At 38.1% G+C, this 24,873-nt stretch overlaps 1 protein-coding gene across 2 annotated transcripts in view; it reads left to right on the top strand.

Moving 5' to 3' along the window:
* LOC126187582 (serine/threonine-protein kinase Nek2-like) overlaps positions 1 to 24,873 on the top strand; it is a 68,469-nt gene that overhangs the window by 12,653 nt on the left and 30,943 nt on the right. The window contains exons 2-4 of one of the 2 annotated variants that reach the window (XM_049928754.1): positions 10,197 to 10,354; positions 10,547 to 10,790; positions 22,556 to 22,695. In XM_049928754.1, coding sequence (XP_049784711.1) covers positions 10,197 to 10,354; positions 10,547 to 10,790; positions 22,556 to 22,695 — 542 coding nt within the window. Of the gene's footprint in view, positions 1 to 10,161; positions 10,355 to 10,546; positions 10,791 to 22,555; positions 22,696 to 24,873 lie in introns of both variants that reach the window. The other variant, XM_049928755.1, reaches the window with a different exon arrangement.

Genomic DNA, 24,873 nt, shown 5'->3' with positions numbered 1-24,873 from the left:
TGTCGGGATGGTTCCTTTAAAAAGGGCACGGCCGACTTCCTTCCTCGTCCTTCCCTAATCCGATGAGACCGATGACCTCTCTGTTTGGTCTCCTCCCCTAAAACAACCCAGCCCACACATCACTGCCGAATGGAACAAGCCACGGTACATCGCCTTGTGATGGCACTGGAGGAACAATGAAAAGACTAGCAGCCCATGCTACTCTGCAGAAGCCCTTAAATAACCAAATATTGACTCGATATGATTTGTTCAAATTTGTGATGATAGTATTGCAAGCATAAAGTTTTCTTTATGTATCAAAAGAAGAAATTGAAAAAAAAATTAGCCTGATCAAGAAACAATGTTTGCCATGGTACATACAATATCTGGAACAAGAAAAAATCATCAGATTAAGCCAATTAATTGTAATCAGCTCAGAGTAAGCAGAGTTTCATGGTGCTACATCATTCACAATTAATGCCTTCGAAGCAGATGAAGAAATTCCAGCAATCTCAATTTCATGTTTACAACCAGGATAATACGTTGCATATATACATGACAATTTTTGGTGGGTTGGAAATGTGTGTGACATTTCACATGAACAACAAGATGTCCTAATCAGCTTTATGCACCCACGTGGTTCTGCTCATTCCTTCCATTGGCCAACTGCTAAAGACACTTGCTGGAATCCTAAGCAACATATTTTCATGATTTTAGAAGCACCATAAACATCATCATCAGGAAGACAATACAGTTATCCTCAATCTGTCCTTGACTAAATTGTAGAACTGTTTAACCAAAAGTGGAACTGACTTTTCAATATTTTTGTTTTGCAAATTTTCTGTGTTGTGTATTATACTTATTTTTATGGTGTGTTTTAAATTAATGTTTGAAACTTATTTATATACTGGAATGAAAAAAAATTAATTTTGGGACTTTATGAGCAAAATATTTCTCTTTCCAATCTTCTCGAAGTGCTTAAATAACAACTTTTGAAACGTATTCTTACTCATCAGAATGCAAGATCTAGAAATTAAACAATACAGTTTTGAAAGCATACAATATGCTCTTACCAGTTATGGCAAGAAAAAAAGGATTGCACAAGACACAGTTGAGATATTGCCCCAGATCCCACCCCCACCCCCTCCCAAAAAAAACTAAAATTTGCACATAGAAAATTTTGGTCAACTTTGTAGATGCATATCTTTTCATCTAGGCACCCAATGTTAATTAAATTTGTTTTATATATAGACATCACAGGTAGGAATAACCCTCTGAAGTTTTGGTTTGATTGGTGTATGTGAAAAGTAGTAGTGGTCAGACAAACCTTGGCTCTCAGAATAGTGCAACAAACTTTTTAGCCACTTTAGAGGCGTCTATCTATATTTAGGTGTGGGTAAACCCCTAATTTTTTCCATAGTGTGATCCAGAATAGAGAGGTGTCTATGTATATTAAAGTAAATGACCAAATGTTTTCTAGAACTTCTGAAATAGCCTAGCAAACTTAGCACATTTGCACCTTCATATGTGATGTGAAGATGTGTGTCCTCTCTTTAAAAGCCCCTAAAAATTCACCCATTGTAGATACTGGACAGAAATTTGGTATATAACCATCAAACACCATATAGAACCTTCACACCAAATTACATTAGATTTGGAGATGGTCGAGTGGAGTCCCCTTGACGGGGTGTGACCCTTTCACCTATGATTTTACGCTTGTATAATCAATGTACAGATACGGTTTTGGCTTTGAACATGGCCTTCGTGCCATGGATGACAACTGCGTCAGATGATGCTCAATACGGTGCTGTGTAATGTTTATTTATTGTGTAGCCTTGGGTTTGTTACCAAAGGTTACATAAATAATGTAGTTCGAAAAAGTTGTAACAGTTTTATGTCTTTCACCATATTTTATTTCTTCAGGCAGTATGGGGATAACATAGAGTTTAAAGAAAATCATATTTTAGATTTTGGCATTTACTCCCTGTATGGAAGGTAGTAACTCTTGATACTGTACCCTGCAATAAAAAATACAGGGTTGTACACGGGAATGTGCACTATGTCATAACCCCCTGGCTTTGTGTGTTTCATTTGGATGCTACATTATTTTGTGAAACAAAATTGTTAACATTTTCTGTAATGTAAAATTGATATGTTTTTATTTTTGAAAAAAATGTTATCAATAAATGACAATGGGTGTCGGTGCATGTGCATATGTTTGAGGGCAACAACTACTAAGATGTCCTGTTGGCTACTGAAAGTAATATTTGTCAGTTTGGTTGTGTCAATCAGAAGCAATAGTAGACACATGCTAATATCAGTGGGAAGATGTGTGCCCACAGTTTGAATTTCAGCAGATAAATTATTCACACCTTTTGGCACCATATTGTATGGCTAGTTATGGTTAACAACAAAGTATATTTATGACCATATAAGAACTTTTAATATGGACATGCATACTGTATGTAAACATTATTGTACAACATGTACTTAGTAATTTTTAGGTGTATGGTTTGAGAACGGGCATGTCAGCCCGAAACCGGTAACCGCTACAGCAAAACTGTATTTATGCAAATGAGAGGGACTAAATAAAGGAACTGTCAAATTTCCTCAGTAACTGAACAGTTGTGGACCTCCCATCCCATGGCAGCATGCCTCACATCAGCAACCTTTTCTTACTGTTTAATACATTCAAAGTAAACATTAAAAATGACAAAGCATTTATATGTTTATACAAAGCAAAACCATAAGATAGGACCTTGAGGTGTCAACAACAAAAATCTCGTTAGGTAAGACGTCTGAGCATGGGACGTATGAGGACAACACGTTTCACAGGAACATCTCATCTTGAGCACATCCAATCTCCCTTAGTATGTGATACCATTTGATTTAACTCATACAGAATAGAAACCTTCTATTATCTAGCAAGTGCCTGCAGATAATGGAATGTCTATCAAGTGATTTTTATGTGTAGGGCCTATTGTGATTATTAGAAATGAGAAATTAATCATGCTATACCATTTATTGGACAGTATATATAGATTTCAGGAGGAACATACTGTAAAGGATTTTGGCAGACATCACTACAAACTTCATGTACATAGACAGTTATTCCACTATTACTTCATTCAAATCTTCAGAACGCCAGTACACTCAGGTGACAAGTCATGTGCGATAGCAATATTCACACATACAGAAGGCAGTAGTATTGTATACACAAGGTATAAAAGGGCAGTGCAGTGGCGGAGCTGCCATTTGTACCCGGGTGATTCATGTGAGAAGATTTCCAAGATGATTATGTGCGCACAGTGAGAATTAACAGACTCTGAATACGGAATGTAGTTGCAGAGAGATGTATGGGAAATTCCATTTCGGAAATTGTTAACAAATTCAATATTCCAAGCAGTGTCAAGAGTGTGCCGAGAATAGCAAATTTGAGGCATTACCTCTCACTACAGACAATGCAATGGCCGACGGCCGTCACTTAACAACTGAGAGCAGCGACGTAAGCATAGAGTTGTCAGTGCTAACAGACAAGCAACACTACATGAAATAACTGCAGAATCAATGCACGATGCATGTATCCGTTAGGATAGTGCAGTGAAATTTGGCGTTAATGGGTCATGGCATCATATGACTGATGCGAATGCTTTTGCTAACAACATTTCATCACCTGCAGTGCTGCTCCTGAGCTTTTGACCATATCGGTTGGACCCTAGATGACTGGAGAATTGTGGCTTGGTCAAATGAGTTCCGATTTAAGGTGATAAGTGCTCATGGTAGTGTTAGAGCGTGGTGCAGACCCCACGAAGCCATGGGCCCAAATTGTCAGCAAGGCACTGAGGCATCTGGTGTTGGCTCCATTGTGGTGTGAGCAGTGTTGATATGGAATGAACTGAGTCCTATGGTCCAACTGAACTGATCGTTGATTTGAAATGGTTATTTTCGGCTACTTGGAGATCATTTGCAATCATTCATCGACTTCATGTTCCCAAATAATGATGGCATTTTTATAGATGACAGTGCACTATGTCACTGAGCCACAATTGTTAGCAACTGGTTTGAAGAACATTCTGGACAATTTGACTGAATGATTTTGTCATGCATATCAGCCAACACGAATCCCATCAAACATTTATGGGACATAATCAGGAAGTCAGTTCCTACACAAAATTCTACACCTGCAACACTTTTGCAAATATGGGCAGATATATTGGCAGCAGGGCTCTGTATTCCCGCGTGGTACTTCCAGAACCTTTTGCGTCCACGCCACGTCGACTTGATGCACTACACTAGGCAAAATTTGGTCAAACACCATATAAAGTGGTATCAGTGTACACTACTGAATAAATATCGGTCAACAGTCTTCCATATTTCCATTAAGTGTCATTAACTTCAGTGTGCTGTGTTACTCAACCTACAAAAAATGTTAATAGTTTTAAGAGCATTATTGGTTCATAATTTTCTCATAAATACAAATAAGCTGTCTTTGAATTTCTCTTTTCATGGCAGTGCTGTTCTGGAGCCAAAAAATACCAGAATACACAGTTTTAATCTGTCAGTAAGTTTCATATCAGCACACACTTCGCTGCAGAGTGATAATTTCATTCTGGAAACATCCCCCAGGCTGTGGCTAAGCCATAACGCCACAATATCCTTTCTTCCAGAAGTGTAGTTCTGCAAGGTTCACGGGAGAACTTCTGTGAGGTTTGGAAGGTAGGAGGCGAGGTACTGGCAAAATTGGAGCTGTGAGGATGGGTTGTGCTTGGGTAGCTCAGTTTGTGGAGCACTTGCCCATGAAAGGTAAAGGTCCAGAGATCGAGTCTCTGTGCGGCACACAGTTTTAATCCATCAGGAGGTTTTACCGTAATTTCATTTAAAATAAAAACCCGTACAGCCCCCATTTCAGATGTTTTTAAGGTACGAAAACACACTGTTTTAAGAGTTCCTTGTGAGTATTTAGAAAGGGAAAATACACTGACAACACAAGTGTTGTACCAACCTTCCTAGCACAAAAAAACAATAAAAAAATAATAATAAAAAATGTTGTTGCTTTTATCACTCCATAAATAAAAATTTTTAAAAAGAAAAGTAAATCCCACCACCTTAAAACAAAGTAAGCTACAGAAATACACATAAATAATAAATAATTAAACCACAGAAATTGGAATTATGGACACAGTCTGGAGATCATTCTCACCTTCTGCAGACCAGTCCAACACTTCTAAGCCACTGTAAGAGTGTTATTGAGTTCCACACACTTTGCACTTTTGGCAAAGATGGTCAAAGTAACATATACCCCCCGCAGATGTATCTGTATTTGCAATGCACAGTATTCTAAATATTCTTGTGATGTTAAACTGCTGTCACAGAATGTGTCTTTCTCTACTGGATGCAGTGGAGGTAAATCGTTTATACGGCATTTAAATTAAATAATGGAGAAGGCCTTACAACAGCATGTGAAATTTCTCTCATCAGTTTTTGGAAGGAACTCATAAGTGCATGTTTCTGAGGATGATTCACCTCTTGTTCTTCTTGGTTCTGATGTAAATTTGAGACATTGGTTTTGGAACTTATGTATGTGGCTACACTAAGTATTTCACGTACCGTTGTCCCTTTCTTCTCTCTTATCGAGTGCACTCCTGCTATTCCTCAACAAAACCTGTGGAGTCTCACGTGCTCTGATAGCAAAAGAACAGATAATCGTTGACACATTTAGCTATAGCAGCTATTTTCTGTCTGTGGCTCAGGTGTGGGAACCATATCCTGCTACTGATACAAGCAGTGCTTCATTGTACATACTGAATTTGTAAGTTACATTAGTCATATTCACTGGATGCCATGGAAAGTAGCTTCAGGGATGTGGAAAGAACTCAAAAATCTACATTTAATTTAAGTACAATACAGTGAAATTACTGTATTAGAGAACTGATTTTAACTGTAAATTGACACAAATACTACTTTTAAGTTTCTGTGAAGATACTATTCAGTGGAGTAAAAGGAGTTTCCCAACAGAAAGTTCTTTAATACAGTCATAAATTCCACTAAAGTACATAATTTATTCGTATAACATTTGCTCTGGTAGGTTGCTGAATGCATGCATGCCCATTTACGTTGCTCCTTTTTCTATTAAAGTTAGTCACGTGAAGTCTTTATAGAGATTGATTTTGGTCATAGTGTTATATTTGTGCTTTTCACTATTTTTTGGGAAAAGAGATATTTTGGTACTACTAACAGTAGACAAATCCATGGAGAAGAAATAAAAACTTCGAGGTTCGCCGATGACATTGTAATTCTGCCAGAGACAGCAAAGGACTTGGAAGAGCAGTTGAACGGAATGGACAGTGTCTTGAAAGGAGGATATAACATGAACATCAACAAAAGCAAAACGAGGATAATGGTATGTAGTCGAATTAGGTCGGGTGATGCTGAGGGAATTAGATTAGGAAATGAGACACTTAAAGTAGTAAAGGAGTTTTGCTATTTGGGGAGCAAAATAACTGATGATGGTTGAAGTAGAGAGGATATAAAATGTAGACTGGCAATGGCAAGGAAAGCGTTTCTGAAGAAGAGAAATTTGTTAACATCGAGTATTGATTTAAGTGTCAGGAAGTCATTTCTGAAAGTATTTGTATGGTGTGTTGCCATGTATGGAAGTTAAACATGGACGATAAAGAGTTTGGACAAGAAGAGAATAGAAGCTTTCGAAATGTGGTGCTACAGAAGAATGCTGAAGATTAGATGGGTAGATCACATAACTAATGAGGAGGTATTGAATAGAATTGGGGAGAAGAGGAGTTTGTGGCACAACTTGACAAGAAGAAGGGATCGGTTGGTAGGACATGTTCTGAGGCATCAAGGGATCACAAATTTAGCATGGAGGGTAAAAATCGTATAGGGAGACCAAGAGACGAATACACTAAGCAGATTCAGAAGGATGTAGGTTGCAGTAAGTACTGGGAGATGAAGGAGCTTGCACAGGATAGAGTAGCATGGAGAGCTGCATCAAACCAGTCTCAGGACTGAAGACCACAACAACAACAACAGTGGGCATTAATCAATATGTATATTGTGAAGCAGTTGTCAAGATACCCAGTTTTTGAGGGCTCTACAGAATGTACTAGAATTGTCATCAGATAAAAGTCTAATAACACACTGCAGTATTCTAGAAATACCATCTCTGCTAATGGAACTTCTCCAGAAAATGCTTTTCTAACTCATTCGTGAATGGAAATGTGTAGAAAGAACTATTGTTGTTGTGGTTATGGTCTTCAGCCTCATTTGATACAGCTCTCCATGCTGCTCTATCCTGTGTAAGCCTCTTCATCTCCAGAACAACTACTGCAACCTACATACTTCTGAATATGCTAACTGTGTTCATCTTGCGGTCACCCTCTATGATTTTTATCCCCATACTTCCCTCCAGCACTAAATTGGTGATTGCTTGATATCTCAGAATGAGTCCTACCAACCGATCCCTTCTTTTAGTTAGGCTGTGCTACAAATTTCTTTCCTCCCCAATTGTATTCAATACTCCTCATTAGTTATGTGATCTATCCGTCTAATCTTCAGCGTTCTTCTGTTGCACCACATTTCATAACCTTCTATTCTCTTCTTGTGTAGACTATTTATCGTCCATGTTTCACTTCCGTACACGGCTACACTCCAGCAAATACCTTCAGAAACGACTTCCTAACACTTAAATCTGTATCTGATATTAACAAATTTCTCTTCTTCAGAAAGGCTTTTCTTTCCATTGCCAGTCTCCATTTTATATCCTTTCTACTTTGGCCTTGATCAGCTATTTTGCTGCCCAAATAGCAAAACTCATCTGCTACTTTTTTGTTTCTCGTTTCCTAATCTAATTCCCTCAGCATCACCTGATGCTGAGGGCTACATTCCATTATCCATGTTTTGCTTTTGTTGATGTTCATCTTATAACCTCCTTTTAAGGCAGTGTCCATTCCATTCAACTACTCTTCCAAATACTTTGCTGTCCTAACAGAATTACAATATTATTGGCAAATCTCAGAATTTTTATTGCTTCTTCCTGAACTTTAATTTGCCCTCCCAATCAAATTTTTCTTTGGTTTTCTTTACTGCTTACTCAGTGTACAGATTTAATTTCGGGGATAGGCTACAATCCTGTCTCACTCCATTCTTAACCATTGCTTCCCTTTCATGTCCCTCATCTCTTAAAACTACTGTCTGGTTTCTGTAGAAATTGTAAATAGCCTTTTGCTCTTATATTTTACCCCTGTTACCATCAGAATTTCAAAGAGAGTCAACTTTGTCAGAAACTTTCTATAAGTCTACTTTCTTTAAGTCTGCAAATGCTGTAAACATTAGTTTGCTATTCTTAAACCTATCTCCTAATATAAGACATGAGGTCGGTATTGCCTCGAATGTTCCTTCGTTTCTCTGGTATCCAAACTGATCTTCCAAGAGGTCAGCTTCTACTAGTTTTACCATTCTTCTGTAAAGAAGTCATGTTAACATTTTGCAACCATGACTAATTAAACTGGTAGTTTAGTAATTTTGACACCTGTCAGCACCTGCTTTCTTTGGAATTCAAATATTACATTCTTCTTGAAGTCTGAGGGTATTTCGCTTGTCTCATGCATCTTGCAGACCAATCAGGAGAGTTCTGTCATGGTTGGCTCTCCCAAAGCTATCAGTAGTTCCGATGGAATGCTGTCTAATCCCGAGGCCCCGTTTTGATTTAGGTCTTTCAATGCTCTGTCAAATTCTTCTTCTGTTATCATATCTTCCATCTCATCTTCATCTATGTCATCTTCCATTTCTATAACATTTCATTAAAAGTCATCTCCCTAATACAAGCCTTCTATATACTGTTTCCACCTTCAGCTTTCCCTTCTTTGCTTAGGACTGGTTTTCCATCAGAGCTCTTGATTTTCATACAGCTGTTCTCATTTCTCCAAAGGTCTCTTTTAATTTTCCTGTAGGTGGTATCTATCTTTCCTCTAGTGCATATACTACTATATCCGTATATTTGCCCTCTAGCCATTCCTTCATAGCCATTTTGCACTTCCTGTATGTTTCATTTTTGAGATGTTTGTATTCCCTTTCGCATACTTCATTTGTCACATTTTTATATTTTCTGCTCTGGTCCATTAAATTTAATATCTCCTGTGATATCCAAGAATTTCTGCTTAGCCTTGTCTTTTTACCTATTTGATCCTCTGCTGCTGCTTTTACTATTTCGTCTCTTAAAGCTACCCTTTGTAGTTTCTTCATTTTTAAATTGCCTGCAGCAGTAATTGTGTGCTGCAAACATAGCTGGACCATATTTGATGTTCTGATGACTTTGCTTAGAATTTACAGCATAGTTTGTTATTTGTGTTAACTCTGTCCTTGATGCCAAGGAGTTTTCTCTTAGTTATGCACAGTATTTTGATTCCATTTATAACATAGGGTCTACATGCATGTTATCTTACTTACTGGTACATTGGTTAATTTCTTAGGAAAACAGTTCTCAAAGTAGCCTATTACTATGATACAGAACAGATTTTATTTTTTATTTACACCGGCAGTGTTGTGCACAACGTTCCACTCTATTTGACAAATTATTCTTTAAAATCTCAATTCTCTTTTTTATTTATTACCCTTGTAGTGTAAATGAATTGTTCTCGTAAATAAACTGAAAGTGTGTTGAGCCTAATTGTGCCTCCCACATAGTGGTTACCATTCTGTGCTTTCGTTGCATGAGCTGTTGTAGAGCTTTTTTTCCAAGTAACTTACCACATTGTTTAAAGTACTTTTGCTGTGTATAAGAAAATTATGATTTCAAGCAGCACTTAAACTTTTCTGGCATGGTTTATGTTGGAAAGACTTTGTAATGGCTTCAGGAGAAAGAAGCCACACATAAGGAGCTTTATTGTGAACCACATCTGCTTTTAAAACTATACTAGTGCAACTGAGTTAAAGTATCCAAAAACTCCATAGTTTTCAAGAAATGCTGAAAATGTTGTAGATAACAAAAATATCTCTTTCATTTGGCATTTTTCTGAAGTTACAGGGACTTATATAAACACTTTTACTGTTTGCACTGTTTTTTTTTACTTGTTTTTCCTATGATACTGAAATGATTTGTTAAGCTTTGCAGCCTGTGGCCACAACTAAATGTCTACATCCTCATGTTTAAAGACTCATTTGTTACAGAAGACATACATAGATAAATCCGTGTGTGTTCTCAGCGCCTTGTCTCCGAGGTGAATTTAATGAGCGGCCTACATCATCCAAACATTGTCGAGTACCATGATCGCATAATTGATAAAACTTCAGCTACTTTATATATAATAATGGAATGGTGCCCAGGAGGTGACCTCTCTGTACTTATAACAAAATGTATAAAGTGAGTTATCCAATTTGCTTTAATATGAAACTGTGGAGAGATTACCATTTAAATTTTGTTTCTTTTGCAACACTGTCTGACAGATTAATATACAATATTCTTTTTATGTCCCATAATTTAAGTCGCCTTGATTCCCAAGTTATGTTGCTGCACCAGGTTTATAGAAGCTAATTATTTTATATTTGATTTCAGGAGGAATTTATCACTAGACGAAGGATTTATATGGCGTGTTCTCTATCAGATAGCGCGCGCACTTCAAGCGTGCCACTCCCAGCTTCCATCTGGAACATTGTTGCATAGAGATGTGAAACCAGCAAATGTCTTTTTAGATTCAGATAACAATGCAAAACTTGGTGATTTTGGGTTGGCACGTATTCTAAATAGTGACAGTAGCTGTAGTCAGACGTTTGTTGGCACACCTTACTACATGAGTCCTGTGAGTATACTGTATTTGCTTAAACTTCATAAACTGAGTTTTATAAACACAGAATTTTTCATGAAGTAGATGTTTTACTGCCTTTATTACCAAATCTTAGTCATTCACCAGTCATGGGAAGACAAATTATGTCAATTTTACACTTCAAGAATACATACAATTAGGAATAAAGTAGATTAAGTAAATTAGAAATAAAGTAGAAATATATTAAAATATTAATAAAACTTGTAAGATGAGTGTTTTGCTAAATAATTATGAGACATAGGCATTTAGTAGTTTACTTAGTCAAAAGTGATAGCATCTTAAATTAATAATAATAAAATTAGTCATAATATAACAACTGAAGTGACTATAGTGGGCCGGCCGGAGTGACCGTGCGGTTCTAGGCGCTGCAGTCTGGAACTGAGCGACCGCTGCAGTCGCAGGTTAGAATCCTGCCCGGGGCATGGATGTGTGTGCTGTCCTTAGGTTTGTTAGGTTTAATTAGTTCCAAGTTCTAGGTGACTGATGACCTCAGAAGTTAAGTCGCATAGTGCTCAGAGCCATTTGAACCATTTTGACTACAGTGGGGAACTGAATGGGGAACTCAACGAGGCTCTCCCATGGAACTGTAGGCTTTGCAAAAAAGAAACAACAGAAACAAACAACAGAATCACTGAACAGGAGACAAAGATTTGTACCCTTCAGGCTGAATTAGATAATGTGAAATTTGAACTAGATAGGTTAAAGGGAGTAAAAGATCTGTGAGATTGGGTAAAGGTAACAAGCAGTGGGCAAAAGGAGAACAGCTCTTTAACTTCATCTATATTTGAGCAAACGATAACAAATAAATTTGACTTCTTAACTGACGTAGGAGGGGAAGAGTGTAACCCAGCAGTAGGTCACAGTAGTGTGCAGAAGACTTCTAACAAACAAACTCGTTGTAGGTCAGTGCCGAAAGAGAGTAGGAAGAGAAGAGCCTTGCTGCAAGGTAGCACTCATGGGAGGGGTATAGGCCAGATGGTATGGGACAAATTAGTGGTGACCGATGGCCCTTGTGGTCTGGTCCCTTCCATCCCACAAACCATCCAACCAACAAATTAGTGAGAGTGTATCAGGTCACAACTACTGTGAAGCTGAGTGCTAGCCTTAGCGAGGTGACAGAGGATGTAGAGAATTTGTGCCAAGATTTTGGCAAAGAGGATCAGGTTATTACAGCTGGTGGAGCAGGGAATAGTGTGGCAAAGGACAGTAGAAATGGGACTACCAACTATACAAACAAATGTGAGTTTTGTGGAGGTCCTGCAGTGCCGTGACCAGCGTTGGGTAAGTGCGGCTGTGAACCGTGTGAACACTGAGTTGAGCAGCTGTTGCTGAGTGAAATGAAATCTCGTATGACTGCTGTGCCACTTGCTACAATTGGGAGATGAGAATATACTAGACATTGCCTACAACTGAATAAAAGAGGGACAGATAGGTTGGCTGAGCTTCTTGCAGATAATATATGGGGGGCTACCATCACACATATCAAGGTCCTTGAGCTTGCTGGTGTCTAAGAAGCATCTTTTTTAGGTTAGAATCAGGATTTAGGAACCCTGTTTTCAAAGAAGTGAAAATAATAGAAGAGCCCCACAAAATGGTTCATAACACACAGAAAATTAAGGTTAGCTTATTTCATCAAAATATTACAGGACTGAGTAGTAAGGTCTGGAAAGTTTAGAGGTCTGAAAAAAATAATCATGTGCCTGTGTGAGCATGTTACATAAGTTACATGTAAAAGATTACACCATTTCAGACTACCCCATGCAGAAATAACAGAGGAAAAGGAGGAGTTGCTACGTACATTAAGACAGAACACATGTTCAAAAACATTGAGATAAGTAGATTTTGTAGTGATCAGCACACAGAAGTGTGTGCTTGTGAATTAAAGCTGAAAAAAGTTCACTTTTAATTGCAGCTGTATATAGATCCCCACTGGAAAATTTCGAATTATTTATGAGGAATCTGTATTCCTAATTGTGCTGTCTATCACACACAGAAAGCAGTTAAACAATGGAAAATCCAGAATGGCATATAAAATATTATGAAAAGGATATTTGCTACTCACCATATAGACGAGAAGCTGAGTCGCAGATAGACACAACAAAAAGACTGTTGGTAAGTGAGCTTTTGGCAAACGAGGCCTTCTTTGAAAGTAAGTAGCATACAAAAACACATTCACACAAACGCAACTCTTTTCATTTTCCGAAAGTCTTTTCGTTATGCCTATCTGCGACTCAGCATCTCTGCTATATGGTGAGTAGCAACTGTTCTTTTCATAATATTGTTGCAGAGCAAGCAATTAAAATGCTCTCTCTGACCATGATGCACAGTTAGCTAGGATAAACAACATGTGTGTTACAGTATGGATACTTCTCAGTGGAAATCAGTTAGGATAAGTAATGACTCCAGGGCAAATGTGTTTATAGTTTACAGGAGATGACATGGGATGTAACTTGTAATAAGCAAATGCAAACATAAAATTAAATCTATTCCATAATAAATTCATATAATTGAAAACAGCTTTCCGTGTAAGTTAATCAGAAAGGGCACTAAACAGCCATGTAAAAAAATAATGGATCAATAGAGAGATTAAAGTATCTTGTGAAAGGAAAAGGAAAGTGTATTGGCAAGGAGAAGTGGGGATCCTGCAGTAGTTGCACACTACAAAAACTATTAAAAATTAGTTAGAGAGGTTATTAAAACAAAGAACATTTGTATAAGGTCAGAAATCAGTACTTCTGACAACAAACTTAAGGCTATATGAAATGTAGTGAAATGCCAGGACAACCAGCCACAGAACAAGAAATCACTATTGAACTGAATGGAAGGGGTATAAATGATGAATCACAGGTAGCAAATGTATTTAATAATCAATTCTCAAGTATAGTAGAAAGCAAAGGGACAAACAGTTAAAGAGCAAAATAACAGCAGCATGTTGAAAACGTAACTTTCATAAAATCTAGTCATGTGAATGTATTACCAATTACACATTCTCTCAATAATAAAAGCTCATCTGGTTTTTATGATATTTTCAATAGAGTGTTAAAATTTTCTTCCCATGTAATAAGCCTGGTTCTTTCTGAAACATATAATGCATCACTAACTCAAGGTATTTTTCCAGAGAGACTGAAATATGCCATTTTTAAAGTCCTCTTTAAGAAAGGTGATAAGGGAGATGTCAGTAACTTCTGACCTATTTCACTGCTGTCATTCTCCAAAATTTTTGAGATGATGAGATGAGATTTTGAGATGATGATTCTAGAGTAGTATCTCACCTTAGCAACAATAGTATGCTTAGCAAATCACATTTTGGGTTTCAGAGGGGTTGCTCTATTGAGACTGCCATTTACACGTTTGCTCACCAGGTTTTATGAGCATTAAATAATAAAATAGTGCTGGTTAGTATTTTCTGTGACCCCTCTAAGGCATTTGATTGTGTGAATCACAGTATTCTCCTAGATAAATTAACATTTTGTGGGATTTATGGTGCAGGCAACCAATGGATAATGTCATATCTAACCAAAAGAATGCTCTTGTACGTAGTAATTCAAGCAAGACAGTCCAGGGACATAATTCTGACCAGGGAGGAACAACATATGGAATTCCTCAAGGTTCAGCCATAGGACCGCTACTGTTCTTTATATATGTAAATAGTCTTCTATCTAATATATAGGGTGGTCCATTGATAGTGACCGGGCCAAATATCTCACGATATAATCATCAAACGAAAAAACTACAAAGAACGAAACTCGTCTAGCTTGAAGGGGGAAACCAGATGGTGCTATGGTTGGCCCGCTAGATGGCGCTGCCATAGGTCAAACGGATATCAACTGCGTTTTTTTTTTTTTTTTTAATAGGAACCCCCATTTTTATTACATATTCGTGTAGTACGTAAAGAAATATGAATGTTTTAGTTGGACCACTTTTTTCGCTTTGTGATAGATGGTGCTGTAATAGTCACAAACGTATAAGTACATGGTATCACGTAACATTCCGCCAGTGGGGACGGTATATGCTTCGTGGTACATTACCCGTGTTAAAATGGACCATTTACCAACTACTGAAAAGGTTGATATCGCGTTGATGTATGTCTGTTGTGATCATAGCTTGTGCTATGTATGCTGCTCGGTATCCTGGACGATATCATCCAAGTGTGCGGACCGTTCGCCGGATAGTTATGTTATTTAAGAAAACAGGAAGTGTTCAGCCACATGTGAAATGTCAACCACGACTTGCAACAAATGATGATGCCCAGGTACGTGTTTTAGCTGCTGTCGCAGCTAATCCGCACATCAGTTGCTGACAAACTGCGCGAGAATCGGGAATCTCAAAAACGTTGGTGTTGAGAATGCTACATCAACATCGATTGCACCCGTACCATATTTCTATGCACAAGCTATTGCATGGCGATGACTTTGAACATCGTGTACAGTTCTTCCACTGGGCACAAGAGAAATCATGGGACGATGACAGATTTTTTGCAAGCGTTCTATTTAGCAACAAAGCAGCGTCATTCACCAACAGCGGTAACATAAACCGGTGTAATATGCACTATTGGGCAATGAAAAATCCATGATGGCTGCGACAAGTGGAACATCAGTGACCTTGGTGGGTTAATGTAGGGTGCGGCATTATGGGAGGAAGGGTAATTGGCCCCCATTTTATCCATGGTAATCTAAATGGTGCAATGTATGCTGATTTCCTACGTGATGTTCTACCGATGTTACTTCAAGATGTTTCACTGCAGGACAGAATCGCGATGTACTTCCAACATGATGGATGTCCGGCACATAGCTCACATGCAGTTGAAGCAGTATTGAATAGCATATTTCATGACAGGTGGATTGGTCGTCGAAGCACCATACCATGGCCCGCATGTTCACCGGATCTGATGTCCCCGGATTTCTTTCTGTGGGGAAAGTTGAAGGATATTTGCTATCGTGATCCACCGACAACGCCTGACAACATGCGTCAGCACATTGTCAATGCATGTGCGAACATTACGGAAGGGGAACTACTTGCTGTTGAGAGGAATGTCGTTACACGTATTGCCAAATGCATTGAGATTGACGGACATCATTTTGAGCATTTATTGCATTAATGTGATATTTACAGGTAATCACGCTGTAACAGCATGCGTTCTCAGAAATGATAAGTTCACAAAGGTACATTATCACATTGGAACAACCGAGATAAAATGTTCAAACATACCTATGTTCTATATTTTAATTTAAAAAACCTACCTGTTACCAACTGTTTGTCTAAAATTGTGAGCTATATGTTTGTGACTATTACAGTGCCATCTATCACAAAGCGAAAAAAGTGGTCCAACTAAAATATTCATATTTCTTTACATACTACGCGAATATGTAATAAAAAATGGGGGTTCCTATTTAAAAAAACGCAGTTGATATCCGTTTGACCTATGGCAGCGCAATCTATCGGGCCAACCATAGTGCCATGTGGTTTCCCCCTTCAAGCTAGACAAGTTTTGTTCTTTGTAGTTTTTTTTTTGTTTGACGCTTATTTCGTGAGATATTTGGCTCGGTCACTGTCAATGGACCACCCTGTACAACAATCACAATTAGTTCTTTTTGCAGATGACACTGGTATCGTATTCAATCCAAACATATGTACAGAAACAGAAGGAATGGTAAACAAAGTTATTAAAAGTATCATTGACTGCTTTTCTGTGAGTGGTCTCGTCTTCAATATTAAAAAGATGCAGCATAATCAGTTCTGCACATCTAGAGGTACTACATCAATAATAAGTGTAACACAAGGTGACGAAATAATAACTAGGATGTAAACTTCAAAATCTTAAGGTTCCACATTGATGAAAATCTTTTAGAATGCCTAAAACAACTTAGTTCAGCCACATTTGCACTTAGAATCATTGCAAATCTTGGGGAGAGACATATCAGTAAGTTGACACTTTTTCATGTTTTCATTCAATAATGTCATATGGAGTAATACTCTGGGGTAACTCATCTTTAGGAAAGAAAGTCTCCACTGCACAAAAACGTGCTGTAAGAATAATATGTGGTGCTCACCCATGATCATCTTGTAAACATCTGTTTAAAGAGTCCGACATTTTGACTACTGCTTCAAACTGTATGTGTTCCCTCATGAAGTATGTTGTAAATAATCCATTACAGTTCAAAAGGAACAGTGAGGTGCATAATTAAAATACCAGAAGGAAAAAGGGTATTCATTACTCTACATTAAGGTTGTCTAAAGCACAAAAGATGGTGCACAATGCTACAACAAAACTTTTTGATTACTTACAATTCTGCAACACGAATTTTTGATGACTTACCCAGTGATGTAAAATGTCTGACAACAAAATAAAAATGATAACAAACTGCGAAAGATTGCCCTTCACAACTCCTGTTCTGTAAAAGAATTTGTGTTGCTGTAATGTGTTGAAGATGGTGGGTAGGAATTACTAACTCACAGCCCTCCATCTTTTTTCTTTATGTGAAATAGAGAGAGAGAGAGAGAGAGAGAGAGAGAGAGAGAGAGAGAGAGAGAGAGAGAGAGAGAGAGAGAGAGAGAAAATTAAGAAAACAAACCTTAGAAATGTTCAGAATGTAACCATATGTACAAATTAATTTGCAATCGTTCCGATACATCGTGCTAAATGATCCATGGAACATAACTAACTTTATCAGATCTAGGTGCATTCTCTAGCTGTTCCACAGGTCCGCTCTCTGACATCAGTCTAAAAAAATTATTAACTGATAACAGAGGTCAATGTTTTAAATAGTATCCTGAATTTTGGTCTAAACTTTTCCAGTAGTGAGAACTCAGCTTCAGGAGGCAACATATTAAACGTACTTATTCCTGCTACAGGAAAGCTGTCACGTTTTGGATAACTGACAATTTTTGAACATTGTAAAGTGGTTTTCATGTCTGATATTAAAGGCTTCCCAGTTTTCTTTATGTAATTAAAGGAATTTAAGTTGAGATGTGGAGGTGGCCTTGCCTGCAACTATCGAGCATGCAGGGTGCAGTCATCTGCAAGTTGTGGCTCAAGGTGGCACCTGTCACATGGTTTCTGAAGGCATCCTCAGTTCATATAGGCGGCTGGTGGGAGTGCTTAAGACTAGTGGCCTCACTCATGAGATGCAAGCGGCTCTCGCAGTTTGCAGCATTGTTTCCAGAGTTCATCGGGGTCCTTTTGGTTGGAGCTGAGTAGATGGTCTCAACCAAAGGATTTGTCAACTCTGTGACAGTCTTGGCTGGTCTGTATTATCAACTGGAGTTTGTAGGACTCCCCTTGAGGGGTCAGGGGTGCATTACACGAAAGAAACATTTACTCGGGTAGCAGAGTTCTAGTAGAGTGCACATGAGGGTTTTTTAGGCTATGCGGTAGTTTGAGGTACTCTGATAAACACTCTCCAATCAATATGCAGCAAAGGATGTCAGACAGCATTCAGAGTAAAGACACTTTGACTATCACAATATTATCTGTAAATTGTCAAGGTATTCATAACATAGTTCCCTAATTTGCGGCCCTCTGGGAAAGTTCTCATACTCAAATTATTCTCGGAAGCAAGAGCTGGCTTCAGCCTAAAGTGGAAAGCTCTGAGATATTTAGTGAGTCATTGAACATACAAGTACATCAGGAAGACAGATTAGAGGCCACAGAAGAGGGAGTGTTAGGTACAGTTGACAAAAATATTGTCTCTATTAAGGCTGAAGTTGAGAGTGACAGTGAAGTGCCATATAACTGTTCTAGGTGAAACCAAATTAATTGTTGGATGATTTTAACAGCCACTCAATTCTGCTGTGGCAGTTCTAGAGTCATTCAAATAATGTTTGTGGTCAGTAGTGTGTAAATACCCAGATCATGCATTGCTAGTTGGTGGTGACTTTAATCTTCTGAGTATAGACTAGGATGTCTTATGGATTCGTTGCAGGGGGTAGATAAAGATGATCATGCGAAGTATTTTTGAACAACTTCTCTGAAAACTGTCTTGAGCAGCTAGCTCAGTAGCCCAAACGCAATGGAAATAGCTTAGACCTTATAGCTACAGATAAGCCGTACCTAATCAACAACGTTAGTGTAGAAACTCGGATTAGTGATCATGATGTCATTATAGCAACTATTGTTATGAAATTTAATAAGTCAGTCCAGAAGGCTAGGAGAGTATTTCTGCTAGAAAGAGCAGGTATGCAGTTGTTAGCATCTAACTGAGACAGTGTATTGACGTCACTTAATTCCAAAGATAGACTTAGAGAAATTATGGGCAGAATTTAAGGAGATGGTAAATTGTGGTCTAAAGAATTATGTGCCTAATAAATGGATTAAGGATGGGAAAGACCCACCGTGGTTTAATAATGAGATTCGGAAACTACTGAGGAAACTGAGGCTGTTGCACTCTTGGTTCAAAAAATAACACGCAGATGACAACAAACAAAGGTTAGTAGAGATTTGTGCATCTGTGAAAAAAATCTATGCCCAAAGCATACAGATACCACCGCCATCATACCTCAGAAAAAGATATGGTGAAGAACCCTAGAAAATTCTGGTCCTATGTAAAATCACTACAAGGATTCATGTCACTTGTTGACGAGTCTGGTGTGGCACTTGAAGATAGCGAAATGAAAGCCGAAGTTTTAAATTTCATGTTCAAGAAATTGTTCACGCAGGAGAATTGTACAAACATACCGTCCTGTGACCATCGAACAGACTCCCATATGGATGATATAGTAATAAGCATCCCCATCTGTCCGCAGATGGGGACGAAACTTTGGGTTTTGTGGTGAAATCCATTTAACCACGTCAAATAGCCTGGAACATTTTATTAACCGTGACATTTCCAGCTGTGAAAGTTCATATTTTACAATAACAATCTCTCTTGTAGAGAAGGAACTGAAGGAGTTGAAAACAAATAAGTCACCAGTTCCAGATGGAACCCAATTCAATTATTCAAAGAGTACTCTATGGCATTGGCCCCTTACATAGTTTGCACTTATTGTGAATCTTTCACCCACTGCAAAGATCCAAGCAACTAGAAAAAAGTGCAAGTGACCCCTCCAAGGGCAAAATACTGGACCCACAAAATTACAGGCCAATATCCCTAACATCGTTTTGCTGCAGACTGCTGGAACATAATTTCAGTTTGAATATAATAAATTTTCAGGAGTGACCCAGAAAAGTGTGACAGGGCCACTGGTGTTCTCTATATACATAAATGATTTGGCAGACAGGGTGGGCAGCAATCTGTAGTTGTTTGCTGATGATGCTGTGATGTGCAATAAGATGTCATCGTTGAGTGACTGTTGGAGGATACAAGGTGACGTAGAAAAAATTTCTAGTTCGTGTGATGAATGGCAACTAGCTCTCAATATTGAAAAAGGTAAGTTAATGCAGCGAAATAGGTAAAACCGTAAAACCAACCCACAATGTTCAAATACAGCACTAGTAGTGTCCTGCTTGACTCAGTCACGCCATTTAAATATGTGGGAGTAACATTGCAAAGAAGCAATATGAAATGGAACGAGCATGTGAGGATTGTAGTAGGAAAGGTTAATGGTTGACTTCGGTTTATTGGGAGACTTCTTGGAAAGTGTGGTTCTGCTGTAAAGGAGACAGCATGTGGGATGCTAGTGCGACCTTCTCTTCAGTACTTCTCGAGTGTTTGGGATCTGTACCAGATCATATTAAAGGAAGACACAAAGAAATTCAGAGGCAGGCTGCTAGACTTGTTACTGTAGGTTGAAACAATACACAAGTGTGACAGAGATTATTTAGGAACTCAAACAGGAATTCTGGAGGGAATGCGACATTTTTTTCGAGGAGCATTATTGAGAAAATTTAGAGAACCGGCATTTGCAGCTGACAGCAGAGAACTTCTATTGCCTCCAACATACATTTTGTGCAAGGACAATGAATATAAGATATGAGAAATTAGGGCTCATATGGAGACATATAGATAGTCATTTTTTCCTCATTCTATTTACAAGTGGAACAGGAAAGGAAATGACTAGCAGTAGTATTGGGTACCATACTCCGTAAGGTGGATTGCAAAGTATTGATATAGATATTGACTGAAGATGTACTACTCCCAGCTGGATGGAGATAATGTCTGTAACAGTCCAGTTTTTAACTATTTGTTAATAATTAAAATTATGTGTCACTCTCCTCTACAGAAGTAGTAGGACATTCTTGCTGCCTAACACAAAACCTTCAAATCGACTAGATAATAAAGTTGTATCATATGCAATCAAACATATCTGCTCATTGCAGCACAAGTCATGTAGAAATATGAGGAATGGGAGAGGCCTAAAAGTGGTTCCCTTAGGTTGCTATATTCTAGCATCTGTTTGCATGACACTTGTATAGATACAATCTGTTGCCAGTTTTCTAAGTTGGTCAGGGCAACACCAGTAGCATCATAGCACTTCAGCTTTCTTAAAAAGGTTTAATGTGATATGCAGTCAGATGTACTTAAGTCAGTAAATGTTATTGATATAGGTTCTTGCTCTTCATCTATTTTCTTACCAGAGCAGACACTCCCATATCAATGGGCTTCCCTTTCTGAAATCTATGTTGTATAATCTGTGACATGTCATCTTCAAAATAATTGAGAAATTGATTTTTCAGTACAAATTCTATTACTTTGGCCACTGCAGAAGCTGTTGGTATTCCCCCCCCCCCCCCCCTCTCTATACAAATTTCTTCCCCCCACCCCCATCCCTCTCTCTCTCTCTCTCTCTCTCTCTCTCTCTCTCTCTCTCTCTCTCTCTCTCTCTCTCTCAGTATGGTGTAGTCTCACTGCGTGGGAAAGCAACAGATGAAAAAACGTATGTTTATTGTAGTGGTGGGTGGTTTTGCAAGTTCAAAAATAATTTTCTTGTCATTGATATCTGCACATGCTGAAGGCTTGTAATCTTTCACAATGTGTATAATTAATCCACTGTGTTCTGGAATCATCAGTTAAATTTTCTCTCAATATCTCAATATTAACTGTTTCTTATACATGCACTTTCAAATCCCCACACACAGTTTTTTTGCTCCAACCATGTCAATAATAAAGGTGGTTCCAGTTCAGGATATAGAGTTTCCAAGACCATCATCTGAGCTTTGGTACACCGAAATGGAAATTTAACCTACATTTAGTTACTCCAAAGCAGCCAAGTGTAAATCTAAATAGACACAATACTACTGTTAGGCATTTTTCCTACTGCTTGGCATGGCTTTGACGTAATCATCTTTCTGGTGTTGGAAGCTCTTTTCTGTGTTTGTGAATTAATAAATTTAATTCGCTGATATGAATATTGAAAATATTGTTAGCGTACGCAGCCACCAATTGTCAATACCAAGCATCCAACATGAAAGGATTATCAATATGGCTTCATTTCCCAAACAAATTATGGAAAAAACATGGATTTTTTTTTCTCAAACTTTGATTTGTTGTTCTGGCTGTGAATATGTATCAATGGAAGTAATCAATGTTTGAAAATATATTATAATTGGTTACATAAAATCCAATAGATAAAAAAGTATCCAGTTGGCTATAAATCAGGTACATAATTTAGTACGATCACCCCCTTTATACACATGTTTTTCACTGCATTTTTCCCATGTATATTACAATATCAGACTGCTGGCTGAATAAGTGTCACAGGTGAATTCTCTCACCTTACAGCTGAAGAAGGTTTTCTGAACTGTGTAGACTAATCTATGGCATATGTAAATGGTAGTTGCTACTAATTAGTCTCTCTTATTTCAGGAGGTTATAATGGGTGGCGCATACAGCAAAAAATCTGATGTGTGGTCGCTTGGGTGTATTGTATATGAACTTTGTTCTCTCAGGCCGCCTTTCAAGGGTTCAAATATCAAACACTTAGCTCAGAAAATCATTGCAGGAAGGTATGTACCTAAATGATAAAGTAATAATACATGCTACTAATAATTTTGCATGAAACTTCCAAATTAATGTGGGAAAATTATTATGAGGGAAACAGATTTTTAGCTTGATGTCCCTGCTTTTGCATTAACTGTGTTCACACATAGTTTCATGTTCAGAACATAGTTTCATGTAGTCTTACTCAGAATTAAAGTGAAAAGTAAGTACTAGATGTATCACAGATGACAGGGAAAGGTATCAAAGCCAACTGGGGGAGGTTCTCCCTTCACAACCTCCCACCCCACTCAAAACATTCATTTATTTATTTTGTCCACTTAGTGTTACATCTTGTAATTTCACATTTTCAGTAATTTCCCTTGCGCTTTCAAAAATCTTGTCAGTGTGTCCAATTTTATATCTTGTTATTTTCCTTGTGTTTCATTTTTGTTCAGCTTTTCGTAATTCTGTGTTCCACTTCTCTGATCATTTCTCTCATTTTTTATTGTTAAGTATTAATCATGATTGTTTCCTTATGAGTCTCCTCAGCTGCAACTGAAAGATAGAATTTTAAGTTCTACGCCCTTGAGGGGCTCACGATTCTCATGAGTACGTGTTTCTTGAGCATGTGGCCCCAAGCTGTTGCAGCACCAACTTCATTTCCTGTGCTACAATTTCTCATCTCTGAATGCCATTCCTTCTGTTGCTCTCTTTCTCTTGGTGGCAGTATTTGATAGAAATACTATCAAAGACAGTGCTGCCAAAGCAGACTTACTAAACAGAGCCTTCCAAAATGCCTTCACAAAAGAAGACCAAGTAAATATTCCAGAATTCGAATCAAGAATAGCTGCCAACATGAGTAACGTAGAAGTAAAGATCCTCGGAGTAGTGAAGCAACTAAAATCACTTAATAAAAGCAAGTCTTCTGGTCCAGACTGTATACCAATTAGGTTCCTTTCTGAGTATGCTGATGCATTAGCTCCATACTTAACAATCATATACAACCGTTCGCTCAATGAAAGATCCGTACCCAAAGACTGGAAAGTTGCACAGATCACACCAATATTCAAGAAAGGTAGTAGGAGTAATCCACTAAATTACAGGCCCATATCGTTAACGTCGATATGCAGCAGGATTTTAGAACATACGTTGTGTTCAAATATTATGAATTACCTCGAAGGAAACAGTCTATTCACACACAGTCAACATGGGTTTAGAAAACATCGTTCCTGTGAAACACAACTAGCTCTTTATTCACATGAAGTGCTGAGTGCTATTGACAAGGAATTTCAGATCGATTCTGTATTCCTGGATTTCCGGAAGGCTTTTGACACTGTACCACACAAGCGGCTCATAGTAAAATTGAGTGCTTGTGGAATATCGTCTCAGTTATGTGACTGGATTTGCGATTTCCTGTCAGAGAGGTCACAATTCATCGTAATTGACAGAAAGCCATCGAGTAAAACAGAAGTGATTTCAGGCGTTCCCAAAGTGTTAAAGGCCCTTTGCTGTTCCTTATCTATATAAATGATTTGGGAGACAATCTGAGCAGCTGTCTTCGGTTGTTTGCAGATGACGCTGTCGTTTATCGACTAATAAAGTCATCAGAAGATCAAAACAAACTGCAAAACGATTTAGAAAAAATATCTGAATATGCGAAAAGTGGCAGTTAACCCTAAATAACGAAAAGTGTGAGGTCATCCACATGAGTGTGAAAAGGAACTCGTTAAACTTCGGTTACACGATAAATCAGTCTAATCTAAAAGCCGTAAATTCAACTAAATACCTAGGTATTACAATTACGAACAACTTAAATTGGAAAGAACACATAGAAAATGTTGTGGGGAAGGCTAACCGAAGGCTGCGTGTTATTGGTAGGACACTTAGAAAATGTAACAGACCTGCTAAGGAGACTGCCTACACTATGCTTGTCTGTCCTCTTTTTGGATACTGCTGCGCGGTGTGGGATCCTTACCAGATAGGACTGACGGAGTACATCGAAAAAGTTCAAAGAAGGGCAGCATGTTTTGTATCATCACGAAATATGGGAGAGATTGTTACAGAAATGATAGAGGATTTGGGCTAGAAATCATTAAAAGAAAGATGTTTTTCGTTGCGACTGAATCTTCTCAAGAAATTCCAATCACTAACTTTCTCCTCCAAATGCGAAAATATTTTGTTGACACCAACCTACGTAGGGTGGA

This window comes from Schistocerca cancellata, chromosome 5 (genome assembly GCF_023864275.1).
Source record: "Schistocerca cancellata isolate TAMUIC-IGC-003103 chromosome 5, iqSchCanc2.1, whole genome shotgun sequence".
NCBI classification, from domain to species: domain Eukaryota; kingdom Metazoa; phylum Arthropoda; class Insecta; order Orthoptera; family Acrididae; genus Schistocerca; species Schistocerca cancellata.
The sequence above is the reverse complement of the archived record's forward strand: the minus strand, read 5'-3'. Positions and strand labels throughout refer to the sequence as shown.